At 37.3% G+C, this 16,138-nt stretch overlaps 1 protein-coding gene and 1 pseudogene across 1 annotated transcript in view; one reads left to right on the top strand and one right to left on the bottom strand.

The window, feature by feature from the left end:
* Window positions 1-16,138, top strand: part of CASP8AP2 (caspase 8 associated protein 2) — a 35,575-nt gene that overhangs the window by 16,513 nt on the left and 2,924 nt on the right. Inside the window, exons 5-10 of the mRNA XM_041766559.1 lie at window positions 306-406; window positions 1,185-1,259; window positions 2,235-2,350; window positions 6,494-8,715; window positions 10,100-13,223; window positions 15,994-16,093. Coding sequence (XP_041622493.1) covers window positions 306-406; window positions 1,185-1,259; window positions 2,235-2,350; window positions 6,494-8,715; window positions 10,100-13,223; window positions 15,994-16,093 — 5,738 coding nt within the window. The remainder of the gene's footprint in view (window positions 1-305; window positions 407-1,184; window positions 1,260-2,234; window positions 2,351-6,493; window positions 8,716-10,099; window positions 13,224-15,993; window positions 16,094-16,138) is intronic.
* LOC121475512 lies at window positions 3,099-3,324 on the bottom strand (annotated as a pseudogene).

The following is a 16,138-nucleotide window of genomic DNA, read 5'->3' as shown; positions in this document are numbered from 1 at the left end:
TATATTTCTGGGGTCTGTATTCTGTTTCATTGATATGTGTCTGTTTTTATGCCAATAGTAATCAAAACTGATTTGATTTTTGATTACTATAGTTTTGTATTATAGTTTGAAATTAGGAAATGTGATGCCTCCAGCTTTGGTCTTCTTTTTCAAGGTAGCTTTGTCTAATTGCTATCTTTGGTGGTTTCTTAAGAATTTTAGGATTGTTGTTTCTATTTTTGTGAAAAAAAGACATTGGAATTTTGATAGGATTGAATCAGAAAGTATATATTTTAATTTAAGAGCTTTTTGTTTATTTGTTTTAGACAATAATTCCAAATCGTGTATACCATCCCGAAATTGTTTGGATTTATATGAGGAAATCCTGACTGAAGAAGGAACTGCAAAGGAAGCAACATACAATGATGTACGGTTTGCCATAATTAAGGACAATTATTTTACCTTTTGTGACTTCTGAGGTTCATCCATTAGCTTACTATTAAACATTCTGTTTAAGAAATAGCTCGTAGTCTAAAAGAATATTTAAGTCAGTTTCTGCCTTCAGATCTGCTTTAAAAAAATCTTTTCTGAATGCTTGTCTAAATTTATTTTATTTTTTATTTTTTTATTTTATTTTAATTTTTTTAAAGATTTTATTTATTTACTCATAGAGACAGAGAGAGAGGCAGAGACACAGGCAGAGGGAGAAGCAGGCCCCATGCAGAGAGCCTGACGTGGGACTCAATCCAGGGTCTCCAGGATCATGCCCTGGGCTGCAGGCGGCGCTAAACCGCTGCGCCACCAGGGCTACCCCTGCTTGTCTAAATTTAGTTACAATTTGACTTGATTAAATTTGTGTCTGAGTATATAAAACCTCAACAGGCAATCAGTATGATAAAACATTTTATCTTTTCATGATTTGTACTAAGTTATAAAATGTCTCAAGACTTAATTCAGACAAATTTCTTTCTACCTTATTTGAATTTTAAGATCTGGAGATTAAATGTGAAACTAAACAAAATAAGTTTTTGGTTGGGACAATTTTTAAAAACTAGTAATTTTACTAAATATCTTTTAGTAGAAATAGACCTTGTCTACCCTTCATAGTGGGTCGATTTTCTAAATTTTAAAATATTTTAAAATGTCATTTAGGCTAAGAAAGTAATTTAGAACAATGCTTAAGTTAATTTTTTTATATCTTACAGTTGCAAGTAGAATATGGTAAATGTCAACTGCAAATGAAAGAGCTGATGAAAAAGTTTAAGGAAATACAAACACAGGTAGGATTATAATGAACATTTTTGCCTTTTTAAAATTTCTCCTCCAGTTAATGGAAGGGAAACATTATGAGGCCCTGGGGGCCTTTTGCCTTAGTTTTAAATCAAAATGTAATAAATTGTTTTTGTTAGAAATTAAGATGCTAAAGTGTTAGTGGTTTATTTTTTATTTTATTTTATTTTTTAGTGTTAGTGGTTTAAAAGGAAACTCTCATTCGTGTTACATGAAACATGCATTATTTCCTGTGTCCAGGAAATTGATAGCGGAAAGTGGATTGATTTGTTAAATGACATTGACATAAAGATCTGTTAGACTAGTTAACAGTTAAATAATAGAAAATTAGTGAAGGTGATATCAGGTGGTTTAAAAGAGAATGGTTTGAGGAGCAAAGATTTAGAATGGCTGTTGGGGGAAAATGGTTATGTCACAATTTTTGCAAGAATGACTCTTTTTGTGAGCATACTGTAGAATACAGGAAGGTCATGTCTTGTTCTGATTTTTTTCTTTTTGGTAGCGTTGTTTCTCTTCATTTCCATTTCCCCTAAAGAACAAGTTAATCCTAATAAATTCATTCTTTGTTCATCTGAGAATTAGTACATTGTTGCAAATTAAACATTAGTTGTTAAATATAATAAAGTTTGTCTTTATTTTCAATTTTCAAGATAATGACCCAAGCAAAACTTTTTTCTTGTCTTTTTACTGAACGTTATATTGCCTATTCATTTTGATCCCTGTTTTAAGTAGTTTCACTTGAACTGGCCTTTCTCTAGTGCCAGTCATCTTTGAATCTCTGCTGCATAATGAGCATAATCATACTTCTCATAGGATTTTTTTGAGAATTACACAGGGAAAAAAATGTGATGCCTGGCATGTAGTTAGAGCATTCAGTAATCATTAGCTGTATTTTATATGTAGAAGTTTAATAATCCTGTGGACATATTTATATATGTACTTTAAATATATTTTATGCTGTTTAGAATTTCAGCTTAAAAAATGAAAACCAGTCTCTTAAGAAGAATATTTCAGCACTTATCAAAACTGCTAGAGTGGAAATAAATCGCAAGGATGAAGAAATAAGTAATCTTCACCAAAGGTACAGTTGAAGAGTGTGGATCTGTTTATAAATCACATGGGTATTGATATGTGGAATATAGTAAACTTTTGGTGGAAAGATAGGAAAATCATGCATTTTATGAAGAATTTAAGGTTTTACTGTAAGTGACTAATATTCTTTTTCTCTTTAAAATTTTGGTTGGGTGCAGTATTCTCCAGAGAATTTCATCTCCTTCCCTTCCACAGTCAGACCTTCAAAGACCTTCTCAACTTGCTGTCTTCATTTTCCTTTTCTACTCACTCTAGACTCCATTTTATGCTGATTTCTACCTGTTGGTATACTGAACCAGCTGTCATTTTGGTCAGTGGTGACTGTTGTTACATCCATCAGTTTTGAGTTCTAATTTTAACTTGCCCTCACACACTATTTGACATAATTGACCTTCTTTTCTTGAAATAATCTCTCACATTGGCTTTCATGATTCTTCGTTTTCTTCCTAACTTCAATTTTATTCTTTCATACTTGGCTAGATTGGAATTCTTCAAAGCTGAAACCTGTGTTTTTTCCTTTCTCTATCAGTATTTTCGTATGAAGTCATCTCATTCATAGATCAATTCTATTTATAACTACTTCACATCTCTATAGAATATTCAAAATTACCTCATCCAAAATGGAATTTATGATCAAACCTCTTCCATGTTTCCTAGGTCAGTGGATTCCCCCTCATTAATTTAGCTGGTGCAGGCCAGAGACCTAGGGGTAGAATGACCATGTAATTTATTGCCCACACCAGGACCCTTTTAAGAGTAGAAGTGGGTGCTATTAATAATTGCATGAGATTACTTGGCAAACTGGGACATATAGTCTCCATGCCTAGAAGTCATCATGGGTACTTACCTCTTTAATCACCCCTCAGATCTAAATTCATTATCATGTCCTGTTGATTTTTCAATTAGCAATAATCGTGCCTCTGATAAACCTCATTGACTACGATACTGCCACTGCGCAAAGCTTGTCCTATTGATTTTTATGTCTCTATAATCACTCAAATTACTCATTTCTCTCCATTTCTACCATCGTTGTTACTACCAACTTTTATCAGGCAGCATTGTTTCCACTGGTCTCTCTACATCCATTCTTGCTCTTTCTAGCCTCTGATTTATCTGTTCTTAGTATGAAAGCCACAGACAGGATACCTTTTGTTTTTTTCATTTTTAAAATTTTATTTTATTTTATTTTTTAGGGAAGGAGAAAGGGAGAGGGAGGATTGAAGGGGAGGGGTGGGGGGGAGAGAGAGAGAGAGAGAGAGAGAACCTTCAGTAGGTCCCCTGCTGAGTGTGGAGCCCTCCATGAGGCTCAATCTCACAACTTTGAGATCATGACCTGCGCTGAAATTAGGAGTCAGATGCTTAACTGACTAAGCCACTCAGGAGCCCCCAGATGGACACTTTTTAAAGTACAAGTCTGGACATCTTGCTATCATAGAATTACCCCACTCTTCACAATATTGTCCTAAACTGCTTTTCAGGTCTTGCCTTCAGTGTTTACCTTTGTCCTGGGTGTCATAGCTCTGGTATGTCTCTGGTATTCTTTTGGTTCCTTGGATGTACCATGAGCTCTGCCTTGCATGGACTGTTTCCATTCCCTGGAAGGCTCCTCCGTCTGCTAAAAATCACTTCATTCTCAGGTCTCAGGATAAACTTCCTTTTCACAGGGGTATTAGTTTGTTATCCCTCAGTAGGTCTGATTTTTCTTTTGTAGCTTCATGTACATTTTGAGTTTTTAAAATTGTTAATGGGATTACTTGTTTAGTATCTTTCTTATCTCCATATTATCTCTTGTGTTACAAGCTCTGTGGACTAGAACTATCTTTTAGTATCTATCTTTTCACTAAACTGTAAGCTTCATGGAGCAAGGACCATGTCTTTGTATCTTTAACATTTTTATCAGGCACTTGGCTCAGAGCTTGGCACATGGCAGATAGTCAATAAATGTTTGACAGGTGAGAGAAGATAATCTTATATGGGGACTATACGGCATCATAAGGCACTTTAGGCCTGTTGAAAATGAAGATGGCTATATCTGTTTACTAACCTAAATCCCATCAGTGCAACTAGTATAAGATTACTTCCTGAAATATTGGGGAAATTTTATACATTTTATACAAATTTGAATCTTTTATAGGAGGGATGTGATACTTGAACAGGGTGGAAAGAGAAAAAATATTTAAATTCAAAAAATAAAATAAAAAAATATTTAAATTCAATTTGCCAACATTAAGTATAACACGCAGGGCTCATCTCATCAGGTGCCCTCTGTAGTGCCCATCACTTAGTTACCCCATTTCCCCCCTTTATTGTGTCTTGTGAGGATTAGAAGTTTTTATTAATAGTGATGTTCAGTTCATCAGATTTTTTCTTTTATAGTTAGTACTTTTTATATTCATGTTTCCCCAGTTGTCTTGAAGGTATCTCCTAATTGTTTTTTTGAGTCAAGATCTGTATTAGTTTCCTAAGGCTGCCATAACATTCTACCATAAACTGGTATATAAATACTAATACTGGTATATAAATATTAATAAATACTGTTATTTAAATTTATTGTTTCATAGTTCTAGAACCTAGAAGTCCAAGATCAAGGTGTTAGCAAGATTGATTCCTTCTGGGGACTCTGTGGTGGAAGGATCTGTTCCAGGCCTCTCTCTTTGGCTTGTAAATGGTTACTTTCTTCCTGTGCCTCTTCCTTTTGTGCTCCTTGTACACATATCTCTAGTCTATATTTCCCTTTTTTATAGGGATACTAATTATAGTGGATGAGGGCCCGCCCTAGTGACCTCTCTTTAACTTGATTGCCTCTGTAAAGATCTTGTCCTCAAGTAAAGACATACTGAGATATTGGGAGTTAGGACTTCAACATATGAATTTGAGTTGGGAGGCACAATTTAACTCATAACAAGATCCATATAAAGCCTGTCTATTGTTTTAGGTTGTAGGTTTCCCATATCCTCTTCTGTTTTTATAAAAGTCTCTCCTTATTCCTGAGTCTTTTAAGCTTTGGTGTTCTCTATACATTTAGTACTGAGTAGGAATAGATTTATAGAGATTTGAGATGCCTGAGTGGCTCAGTGGTGGAGCATCTGCCTTCTGCTCAGGTCATGATCCCAGAGTCCTGGGATTGAGTCTCCCCTGCAGGGAGCCTGCTTCTCGCTCTGCCTATGTCTCTCCCTCTCTCTGTATCTCTCATGAATGAATAAATAAAATCTTTTATAAAAAAAGGGACATCTGAGTGGCTCAGCAGTTGAGCGTATGCCTTCGGCTCAGGGTGTGATCCAGGGTCCAGGATCGAGTCCCACATTGGCGACCTTGCAGGGAGCCTGCTTCTTCCTCTGCCTGTGTCTCTGCCTCTCTCTCTGTGTCTCTCATTAAATAAATAAATAAATAAATAAATGTAAAAAAAATTATGGAGATTCATGAAAGTTAAGGAATTCAGGAAGATGGACTTAAAAGTATTACAAAGAACTAAAATGAGTTATTTACATTTTCTTATTAGGAAAACTGCCAGTTTTCTGAAACACTAATATAAAACCTTTTAGGCTTTTGTTGTTGGTAAAAGATAAATATATGCCATTCCCGTAAGAAAGAATCATATACTACGCAAAAATAAAGAAAAATAAAGAATAATATGGAGTTATGTGCCACTTTAAGATGACTATTTATGCTTTGGTTTACTGTGGGATTGTATGTGAAACAAACCTAGGGTAGAGAGCTACATAGAAACCTATGATTGTGTTGTTGGCAGTTTTTTACCTTTTCTTCTGTTTCAGTTGTACTAGAGTGAGTATGGGCAAGAAAACAGTGTCATTTGTTCTAAAAGAAATGAATCTGTGGTGAGTTTGTGAGTTGTCTGCCTGTGTTAAGGGAAGTCTGGAAGACGTTGGTAAATGCTGAGATAGAATGGAGAGGTCCTCCAGGCTTTGAGCAAAGCAAATGAAAGAGTTCCCTGTTTTGAAAACGGGCCCATTTAGTTAGAAGCTGGTAAGTATCACTCACGTCTTTATATAAATAAAATCAGTTTTGCCAGGATGTGAGCCCTGAATTTTAAAGTGTTTTGCATGTGATTAAAATTTAGATTATTAAAAAGCAATTAACTTTGGTTTTTGTTGTAATTTCTGTTTCTCAATAGATTATCTGAATTCTCACATTTTCGAAATAATCACAAAACTATAAGGACACCAGATATAGTTAAAACAAAAGATCTTAAATCCAGATCTCCCCATTTGGACGACTGTTCAAAGACTGATCTCAGAGTGAAAAGTGATGTTTCCAAAGATGTACATCATAGCACTTCACTGCCAAATCCCGAAAAGGAAGGAAAATCACATTGTGAGAAAAAGAGCACTTTGTATTTGTCTCCATCTGTTGAAAAACACTGCACCAATGGCATTTGGTCACGTTCCCATTATCAGGTTGGTGAGAGTATCTCAAATGAGGATAGTAGAAGAGGGAGAAAAGATATTAGACATAGCCAATATAGCAGAGGAACGGATAGAATACGGAAAGACTTAAATACTGGTTGTGGTGATGGTGACTCGAGGAACATAGAGGGTAGTCAAAGGCTACAAGGACGTTCTGAGAAATATGGTAAAGGTGAACCAAAGGCTGAAAGCAAAAATTCAAAGTTTAAAAGTAACACAGATTTGGATTATAAAAATGAACGCATTAGCTCTTCTTGGGAAAAAGAGACCTTTAGAGAAAGGTCACACGCCCGAGTGGAATCTCAAAGTGACAAAAAACTAGAAAGACAAAGTGAAAGATCACAAAATATAAATAGAAAAGAACTTAAGTCGCAAGACAAAGAAGAAAGAAAAGCTGATCAAAAACCGAAATCCGTAGTAAAAGACCAGGATCATTGGAGAAGATCTGAACGAGCGTCAGTTCCTCATTCCAAGAATGAACTAAAATCTTCTTATAATTCAAGTAAATACCACCCGGACGAGAGAAGGGGGAGGGAGGATTGTAAAAGAGATAGAGGTGTAAGTAATCATAGTTTTCAAGAAGGAAGATGTCCTTCCTTTCTTTCATCCAGTAGAACTCATAAACACGTTGACTCCAAGGAAGTTGATGGTTTACACCAATGGGAAAATACACCTTTAAAAGCAGAACGGCATAGAACTGAAGAGAAGAGGAAAAGAGAACGAGAAAGCAAAGAAGAAAGTAGGCATATGAGAAGTGAAAAAAGAACACCTACAGAACATTTGCAGAAGACTAACAAAGAAACTAAGAAAACCACTACTGATTTAAAGAGACAGAATGAGCCAAAGAACGATAAAGGTGAAGTCTCTAACAATGATACTTCAGAAGGAGCAGATAATAAGGAGCTTGCAATTAAAGCTGACAGTGGTCCAAATGAAACAAAAAATAAAGACTTAAAGTTGAGTTTTATGGAAAAATTGAACTTGACACTTTCTCCTGCTAAAAAGCAGCCTGTTTCTCCAGATAACCACCATAAAATAACCAATATCCCCAAATCCAGTGGCATATGTGATTTAGAGTGCTTGGTGCAGGCGACAACAGTGACATGTGTTTCCTCTGTCAGTGAACATACCACAGAGGAAACCGAATCAAAGTTCTCAGAACCAAAGGATGTTCTTGCAGTTACATCTGAACCCAGTACCAGTAATCCAGAAAGGAAAATGGAAGAAGAAAATAGTTTGTTAGTTAAATCTAATGTTGAGAATACTATGGATTGTGATGTGCCCATTTGTGGTACAGAGACTTCCTTCTCAGCACCTCTGGAAGTGGAACAAACAGAATCCCTGTTTCCATCATCAAAAGAAATGGAACAAACTATTAACAGTACCAGGGCAGCAGTTCCTGTAGTAATGGACATATTACAAACAAATGTTTCTCAAAACTTTGGCTTGGAATTGGATACAAAAAAAAATGATGATTTAAGTTCCTCTACTGTTTCTGAAGGTATGGGAATAAAGGAGGCTTTTTCAACAGAAGTAGCTGAATCCACTGATAGCAGTTTGCAGCCTTCAGTTGAAGAAACTGGCATTTTGCCAGTAATCCTTTCAGAAGATGGTAACTGCAAACTTGAGCCTTCTCTTGTAGATACACCACTGGTTGAAAATAAGTCTTACCCTTTGGAGCCTTGCTCACCTAAGGAGACACTAGAATCCTCACTTCAGCAGACTGAGTTAATGGACAACAGGATGGAAATCAGTGAAACAAACTCAGTATATAATGATGATGAGAATTCAGTTCTGAGCATTGATCTTAATCACCTGAGGCCTATTCCAGAAGCCATCAGTCCTCTGAATAGTCCAGTGAGACCTGTAGCAAAAGTTCTTAGATTGGAAAGCCCATCTCAAGTTCCATTATGTAATAACAGTCATAAAGGTAATAGTTTATATTATGTTCTATAACTTTTTGTGAGAATTCAGAATATTATAAGAAAGAAGAGTTAGTGCTTTTTCTTTTTTGATAATATAATTAACATGCTATTTAGACCCCATTGTTAATTAGAAATGTACATTAAGCCTTTAAATTTAGATAATTCTTATTTTTACAAAAAAGGGAGTGCTAGGACAGATTGTTACTAATACTCTTTACTTGCTTTCAGGTATGTTTTTGTTCAAAAGGCATCATCAGATTATGTAGAGTAGGTAATGCTGCTAACATGAAGTAAAGATACCTGAAGAGTTGGTTGATGGTTTTTCCGATGACCATATACCATCACTGAGCACCAACTGAGACCAGTAAAGACATATGACATGATTAAATATTAGGCATTAGCATTTTATTGAGGGAAAAAATTAAAATAATGAATAAAAATATATGACATGATTAAGTATTAGGCATTAATGGTTTACTAAAAAAAGCTATTAGAATAATGAATTGGGGGGACACTCAGTGGTTGAGTGTGTCTGTCTGCCTTTGGCTCAGGGTATGATCCCGGAGTTCTGGGATCGAGTCCTGCATCGGGCTTCCGGCGTGGTGCCTGCTTCTCCCTCTGCCTATGTCTCTGTGTCTCTCTGTGTCTCTCATAAATAAATAAATAAAATATTTTAAAAAAATGAATTGGGGGTGCCTGGGTGCCTCTGTTGGTTAAGCATCCGACTCTTGATCTCAGGGTTGTGATTTCAAGCCCTGCATTGAGCTCCAGGCTTAGGTGTGGAGCATATTTTATTTTTTATTTATTTATTTATTTATTTATTTATTTATTTATTTATTTATTATTTATTTATTTATTTATTTATTTTTAAAAATTTTTATTTATTTATGATAGTCACACAGAGAGAGAGAGAGAGAGAGAGAGAGGCAGAGACATAGGCAGAGGGAGAAGCAGGCTCCATGCACCGGGAGCCCGACGTGGGATTCGATCCTGGGTCTCCAGGATCACGCCCTGGGCCAAAGGCAGGCGCCAAACCGCTGCGCCACCCAGGGTTCCCCTTATTTATTTTTTTAAACATTTTATTTATTCATTTGATAGAGTGTGTGTAAATGAGTAGGGGCAGAGGCAGAGGGAGAGGGAGTAGCAGACTTCCCACTGAGCAGGGAGTCCAATGGCTGGGCTCTATCCCAGGACCTAGAGATCATGACCTGAGCCAAAGGCAAACACCCAATTATCTGAGCCACTCAGGCGCCCTGGAGCCTACTTCAAAAACAAAAAAAGAAAAAGAAGAATTGCCTCAATATTTTAAGTTTTTGTTAAATTTAGTATGAAAATGTCAAATGACTAAGGCTCTAGTCATGTGACTATAATATATTTTCTCTTCCACAGATATATTTCCAAATTCAGCTCAGTCTACCTCCAAGAGCAAGTCTGATCTCAATAAGGAAAATCAAAAGCCAGTTTGCAAATCTGACAAATTTATAGATGCAGACTCTCCTAAGAACTCATCTTTAGATGAATTAGAAGAAGGAGAAATTGTAAGCGATAGTGAAAAACCTAAACCACAAAAAAGTTTTGAAAAAAGTGCCAAACCTAGGATTTCAACTGAGGTGCAGAACACAAAAACTAGCCCAGGAAGTAGGAAAAGTACTATGCATTTGGGTAAAGACAATAGGAAAACATCTATAAAAATCCATCAGACCAAAAGCAAATGGAATAAAAGACGAAGTGAATCTAGCAGATCTTCAAAAACAGAGAAGAAAGAGAAGACAATGAGTACCTCCAGCCTGGAAAAAATAGTTCCGATTATTGCTGCACCTTCTTCTGTACGAGAGATTATGCACATGTTGCGAATGATAAGAAAACATGTAAGGAAAAATTATATGAAATTCAAGGTAAAATTTTCATTAATACAATTTCATAGAATCATCGAGTCAGCAGTTTTGAGTTTTACATCACTAATTAAACACCTTGACTTATCCAAAATCTCAAAATCTGTGACTACTTTACAGAATAATCTTTGTGATGTTATAGAATCTAAACTTAAGCAAGTTAAAAAGAACGGCATTGTGGATCGTTTGTTTGAACAGCAGCTACCAGATATGAAAAAGAAATTGTGGAAATTTGTAGATGAACAGCTGGATTACTTGTTTGCAAAGCTTAAGAAAATCTTAGTAAAGTTTTGTGATTCCATAAACTTTGGCAGTGACAGTGATGAAGGAAAACGTGATAAGATAAATAAAGAGAAAGCACAATATTCAAATTGTCAGAAGGGGAATGTGGACTATGCCAGCAAAGAAATGCTGAAAGAGAAATCTCTCAAATCAGAAGTTTCTGTTAATTGTAAGTCTTCACTAGGATGTAAAAAATCTGAGGAAAAACATCAAGACCAAAATAATTTCAATATTAACACAGTAAAGCGTGACATTAAAAAAAGTTTTAACACTTGCTTTGATAACATTAAGAACTCTCAATCTGAAGAACACTCCTTGGAACCAAACTGTCCCAACACCCCAAAGCCAGGGAAAATTGAAGGCAGCACCATAGAGGATGCACAAACATCCCAGCACGCAGCTTTGAAGCCAGAACGCAGTTTCGAGATTCTTACTGAACAGCAAGCCTCTAGCCTTACTTTTAATTTAGTTAGTGATGCACAGATGGGTGAAATATTTAAAAGTTTGTTACAGGGTTCTGATCTTTTGGATAACAGTGTTAATTGTAATGAAAAAAGTGAGTGGGAGTTAAAGACCCCAGAAAAACAGCTGCTGGAGAGTCTTAAGTGTGAATCTATACCAGCCTGTACAACCGACGAGCTCGTTTCGGGGGTGGTTTCTCCATGTCCTAAAATGATTAGTGATGATAACTGGTCATTATTATCATCTGAGAAAGGCCCTTCTCTGTCATCAGGGCTTTCATTGCCAGTTCATCCTGATGTACTGGATGAAAGTTGTATGTTTGAAGTGTCCACTAACATAGCTTTGAGTAAAGATAATGTATGTAGTTCAGAAAAGAGCAAGCCATGCATTTCCTCCATACTTCTTGAAGATCTAGCGGTCTCTTTAACAGTGCCGTCACCTCTGAAGTCAGATGGTCATCTTAGTTTCTTAAAGCCTGAAGTTTTGTCTAGTTCAACTCCTGAAGAAGTTATTAGTGCCCATTTTAGTGAAGATGCCTTACTTGAGGAAGAAGATGCATCTGAACAAGATATTCATTTAGCCCTGGAGTCTGATAATTCAAGCAGCAAATCAAGTTGTTCTTCATCATGGACAAGTCGGTCTGTGGCTCCAGGCTTTCAGTACCACCCCAACCTGCCCATGCATGCTGTCATTATGGAAAAGTCCAACGATCATTTCATTGTGAAAATACGGCGTGCAGCACCATCTACCTCCCCTAGTCTTAAACAGAATATGGTGGCTGATGAGTCATTGACATCTTTACCCAGAGTGGAAAAGGAATCTGATAAAGAGGCAGAGAAAGAATATGTTTCATGTCAGAATGGAGTTTTTAAATCTGTGGAGGAAGTAAATTCCAACAGCAATGTTCATAGCAGTAAATCAGCTCAGGAAGAACAGGACTGTATGATACAAACACAGGTTCCCGATATATATGAATTTCTTAAAGATGCTTCTGGCAAAGTGGGCGATAGTAATGAAGTGACTGATGAATGTTTCAAGTTGCATCAAGTGTGGGAACCAAAAGTACCTGAAAGCATTGAAGAATTGCCTCCAATGGAAGAAATTTCACATTCTGTCGAGGATCATCTTCCAAACACATATATAGACCTTACAAAAGATCCAGTCACTGAGACCAAAAACTTGGGGGAATTCATAGAAGTAACAGTTTTAAATATTGATCAGTTGGGATGTTCTGAGGGCAATTTAGATCAGAATGCTCAAATATTAGATAATATGCAGCCTGATACCGTGGATGCTTTTATTGATTTGACACAAGATGTTTCAAGTGAAAGTAAAAATGAAAGTAACTGTCCTGCTTTAGCTGTTGAACACTCAGAGTGTCAGGTAATATGTGTAGAAGGAGATAATTGTAAAGAAGAAAAGGTGCAAGTGGCAGACAGGCCTTTGGAATGCATTGTTGAAGAAGCCTATATTGATTTGACCTCAGAACCTCCCAGTTCATGTGAAGTTAAAAAGGATGATTTAAAGTCAGAGCTGGCATCAAATTCTGATGGTTCAATGTTGCCTGGAGCTTTGGATAATGCTCCTAAAAAGAGAAAAAACCTTTCTGACCTAAATCATTCTCATAAAAAACAGAGAAAAGAGACAGACTTAACCAGTAGGGAAAAGACCAAGAAAATTACCCAAGATTCTGGTGAGAATGGTGAAGCTCACCGAAAGAAAGCCAGTAAGAAAAAGGCCCATGCAGTGACTAAAGACCCCTCATCATCAAGCCCAGGGATTAAGGATCCATCAGCAGCGTCTTCCACGTCTCCCATAAGCCTATCTGCAAAGAATGTTATTAAAAAGAAGGGAGAGATTATCGTTTTATGGACAAGGTAAGAATCTTGAGACTTTTAAATCACCAGGAAATTTTGAGGGGCCAGATACCTGTTTTGTCATGTCATCATAGTTTTATCCCATTCTAAAATAAGGCAAATGATGACTTCAAAAGTGGCCCAAGTTGGTAGAAGATGCACTCTAGAATACAGTCTAACTGTAGTATAGAATGATCTAGAGCAGTGGCTCTTAACTAGGTATGTGCATTAGCACTATGAACATAATTTTTCACTGTTTTTTTTTGTTGTTGTTGTTTTAAATAAGCTTCACACCCAGCATGGAGGTCAGTGCAGGGCTTGAACTCACGACCATGAGATCAAGACCTGAGCTGAGATCAAGAGTCGGATGTTTACCTGACTGAGCCACCTGGGCGCTCCTGTTTTTTGTCTTTTTAATTTCACTTTTTCAGTCAAAAATTCTTTTTGATTTGTAAGGAACTGATAACCACACTTTATATTTTATTGTTTTTAAAGATTGTATCTGTTTATTTGAGAGAGAACACAAGTGCAGGGAAGAGCAGAGAGGAGGACAGGCAGACTGCACTGAGCACAGAGCCTGATGCTGGGCTTGATTCCGTGACCCTGAGACCATGACCCGAGCCAAAATTAAGCCAAACGCTCAACCAACTGGATCACTAGGTGCCCCAGCATAACCACATTTTAGAGAGGAAGAATGACAGGTGGTAAAACAGGGCAGAAAGTGTGACCATTTGTAATTTGAGTTTTCCTCTAAATTAAGAGTTTTAAAAAAAGTTTCATCAGTAGGTTGCACTTTTGTTTTTGTTTTTTTTTAAAGATTTTATTTAAGAAAAAAGATTTTATTTATTCATGAGAGACACACACACACACAGAGAGAGAGAGGGAGAGCGAGAGAGGGGCAGAGACACAGGCAGAGGGAGAAGCAGACTCCATGCAGGGAGCCCAACGTGGGACTCAGTCCTGAGTCTCCAGGATCACACCCTGGGCTGAAGGCGGCGCTAAACCTGAGCCACTTGGGCTGCCCAGGTTGCACTTTTGATTTTTATGTGGACTTTTTAAGAAATGTAGATTTAAAGATCCAATTTCACACATAAATGTAACCGCAGTTGTGAACCACTGGACTAGAACTACACTGCTCCCCAGATTTAGAGTATATAATGAGGGAAGCTTAATCATACTGAAATTGGTGACCAGTTTTATTATTTATTTTTATTAATTTATTCTATTTTATCATATTTTATATGTTAATAAATTAAAGAGATTTGTTTATTTTAACCAAAAGCACTAGCTACCACAGAACACCGCCAGCCTCTAGAGTGTGATTTGGGAGCATGCACGTTTGAGGTATAGTCGGTATTGAGAAGCACCTGGAGCGCCTAGCTCCCTACCCACTGAGAGCCCCACATCCTCTCTCCCTGGTCACAGCTCAAGTCTCCAGACACTGACCTTTTGTTTTTGCTCTTAACTTTGGGTCCTGGATGTGCTCAGAGGTCTGGGGCATCTCTGTAGCAACCTCCTGGTGACCAGTTTTAATACCACAGTCTTCCATGCCTTCACCCCTGGGGATTTACAGATGGCAGAATAGAATTTCAGAGATTATAATAACACACACTGGTTCAGACCATGTAGAAAATCAGAGGTCTGAGAAGGAGAACATCTGGATTCTGTTTTTTTCTTTTTCTTTTTTTAAGATTTTATTTATTTATTCACAAGAGACAGAGACAGAGACACAGGCAGAGGGAGAAGCAGGCTCCATGCAGGGAGCCTGACGCGGGACTCGATTCCAGGTCCCCAGGATCACACCCTGGGCCGAAGGTGGTGCTAAACCACTGAGCCATCCAGGCTACCCCTGGATTCTGTTCTATTTATTATTTTATTTTTTTTTAAAGATTTTATTTATTTATTCATGAGAGACATGGAGAGAGAGAGAGGCAGAGACACAGGCAGAGTGAGAAGCAGGCTCCACGCAGGGAGCCCGACACAGGACTTGATCTCAGGTCCCCAGGATCACACCCTGGCCAAAGGTGGTGCTAAACTACTGAGCCACCCAGGCCGCCCCTGGATTCTGTTTTACTTGTGGTTCTGCTTGTTAAGACTGTGATCATGTTTAGCCCTTGATTTTAAAAGTACTCTACAGTTAAAGGTAGAAGTTAAAAAAAATCCTTAATTTTTTTTTTTAAGATTTTATTTATTTATTCATGAGAGACACAGAAAGAGAGGCAGAGGGAGGAGAAGCAGGCTCCATGCAAGAAGCTCAATGTGGGATTCAATCCCGGGAATCCAGGATCATGCCCTGAGCCAAAGGCAGACGCTCAACCACTGAGCCACCCAGGCGTCCCAAAAAATCCTTAATTTTGTAATTAGAAAAAATATATTAGTTTATTTTAGAACATTTTGGTAAATACTTTTGAGCTCAGATGTTAAAATCATCCGTAATACTTCTCAGAGATAATCACTGTCCATATTTTGGTGTATACATCTTTATTCGTGGTTTTTTTTTAAAATTTTTATTTATTTATGATAGTCACACACACACAGAGAGGCAGAGACACAGGCAGAGGGAGAAGCAGGCTCCATGCACTGGGAGCCCGATGTGGGATTCGATCCCGGGTCTCCAGGATTGCCCCTGGGCCAAAGGCAGGCGCCAAACCACTGCGCCATCCAGGGATCCCTATTCGTGGGTTTTAATAAAAATGTTACCCCCTATTGGTAGACATTAAGGCAGTCTACCAATTTTGTTTACCTTTCGGCTTTAATCTGTAAAGGCTAAATAACGTTTTTCTCTCTTCAGAAATGATGACCGGGAAATTTTACTGGAGTGTCAAAAAAGAGGGCCATCATTGAAAACATTTTCTTATTTAGCTTCCAAGTTGAATAAAAATCCGTATCAGGTAACTACCCAATTTTAACATTTCTATAGTTTTATAAATGTTGCT

Source organism: Vulpes lagopus, chromosome 1 (assembly GCF_018345385.1).
Source record: "Vulpes lagopus strain Blue_001 chromosome 1, ASM1834538v1, whole genome shotgun sequence".
NCBI lineage: Eukaryota > Metazoa > Chordata > Mammalia > Carnivora > Canidae > Vulpes > Vulpes lagopus.
The sequence above is the reverse complement of the archived record's forward strand: the minus strand, read 5'-3'. Positions and strand labels throughout refer to the sequence as shown.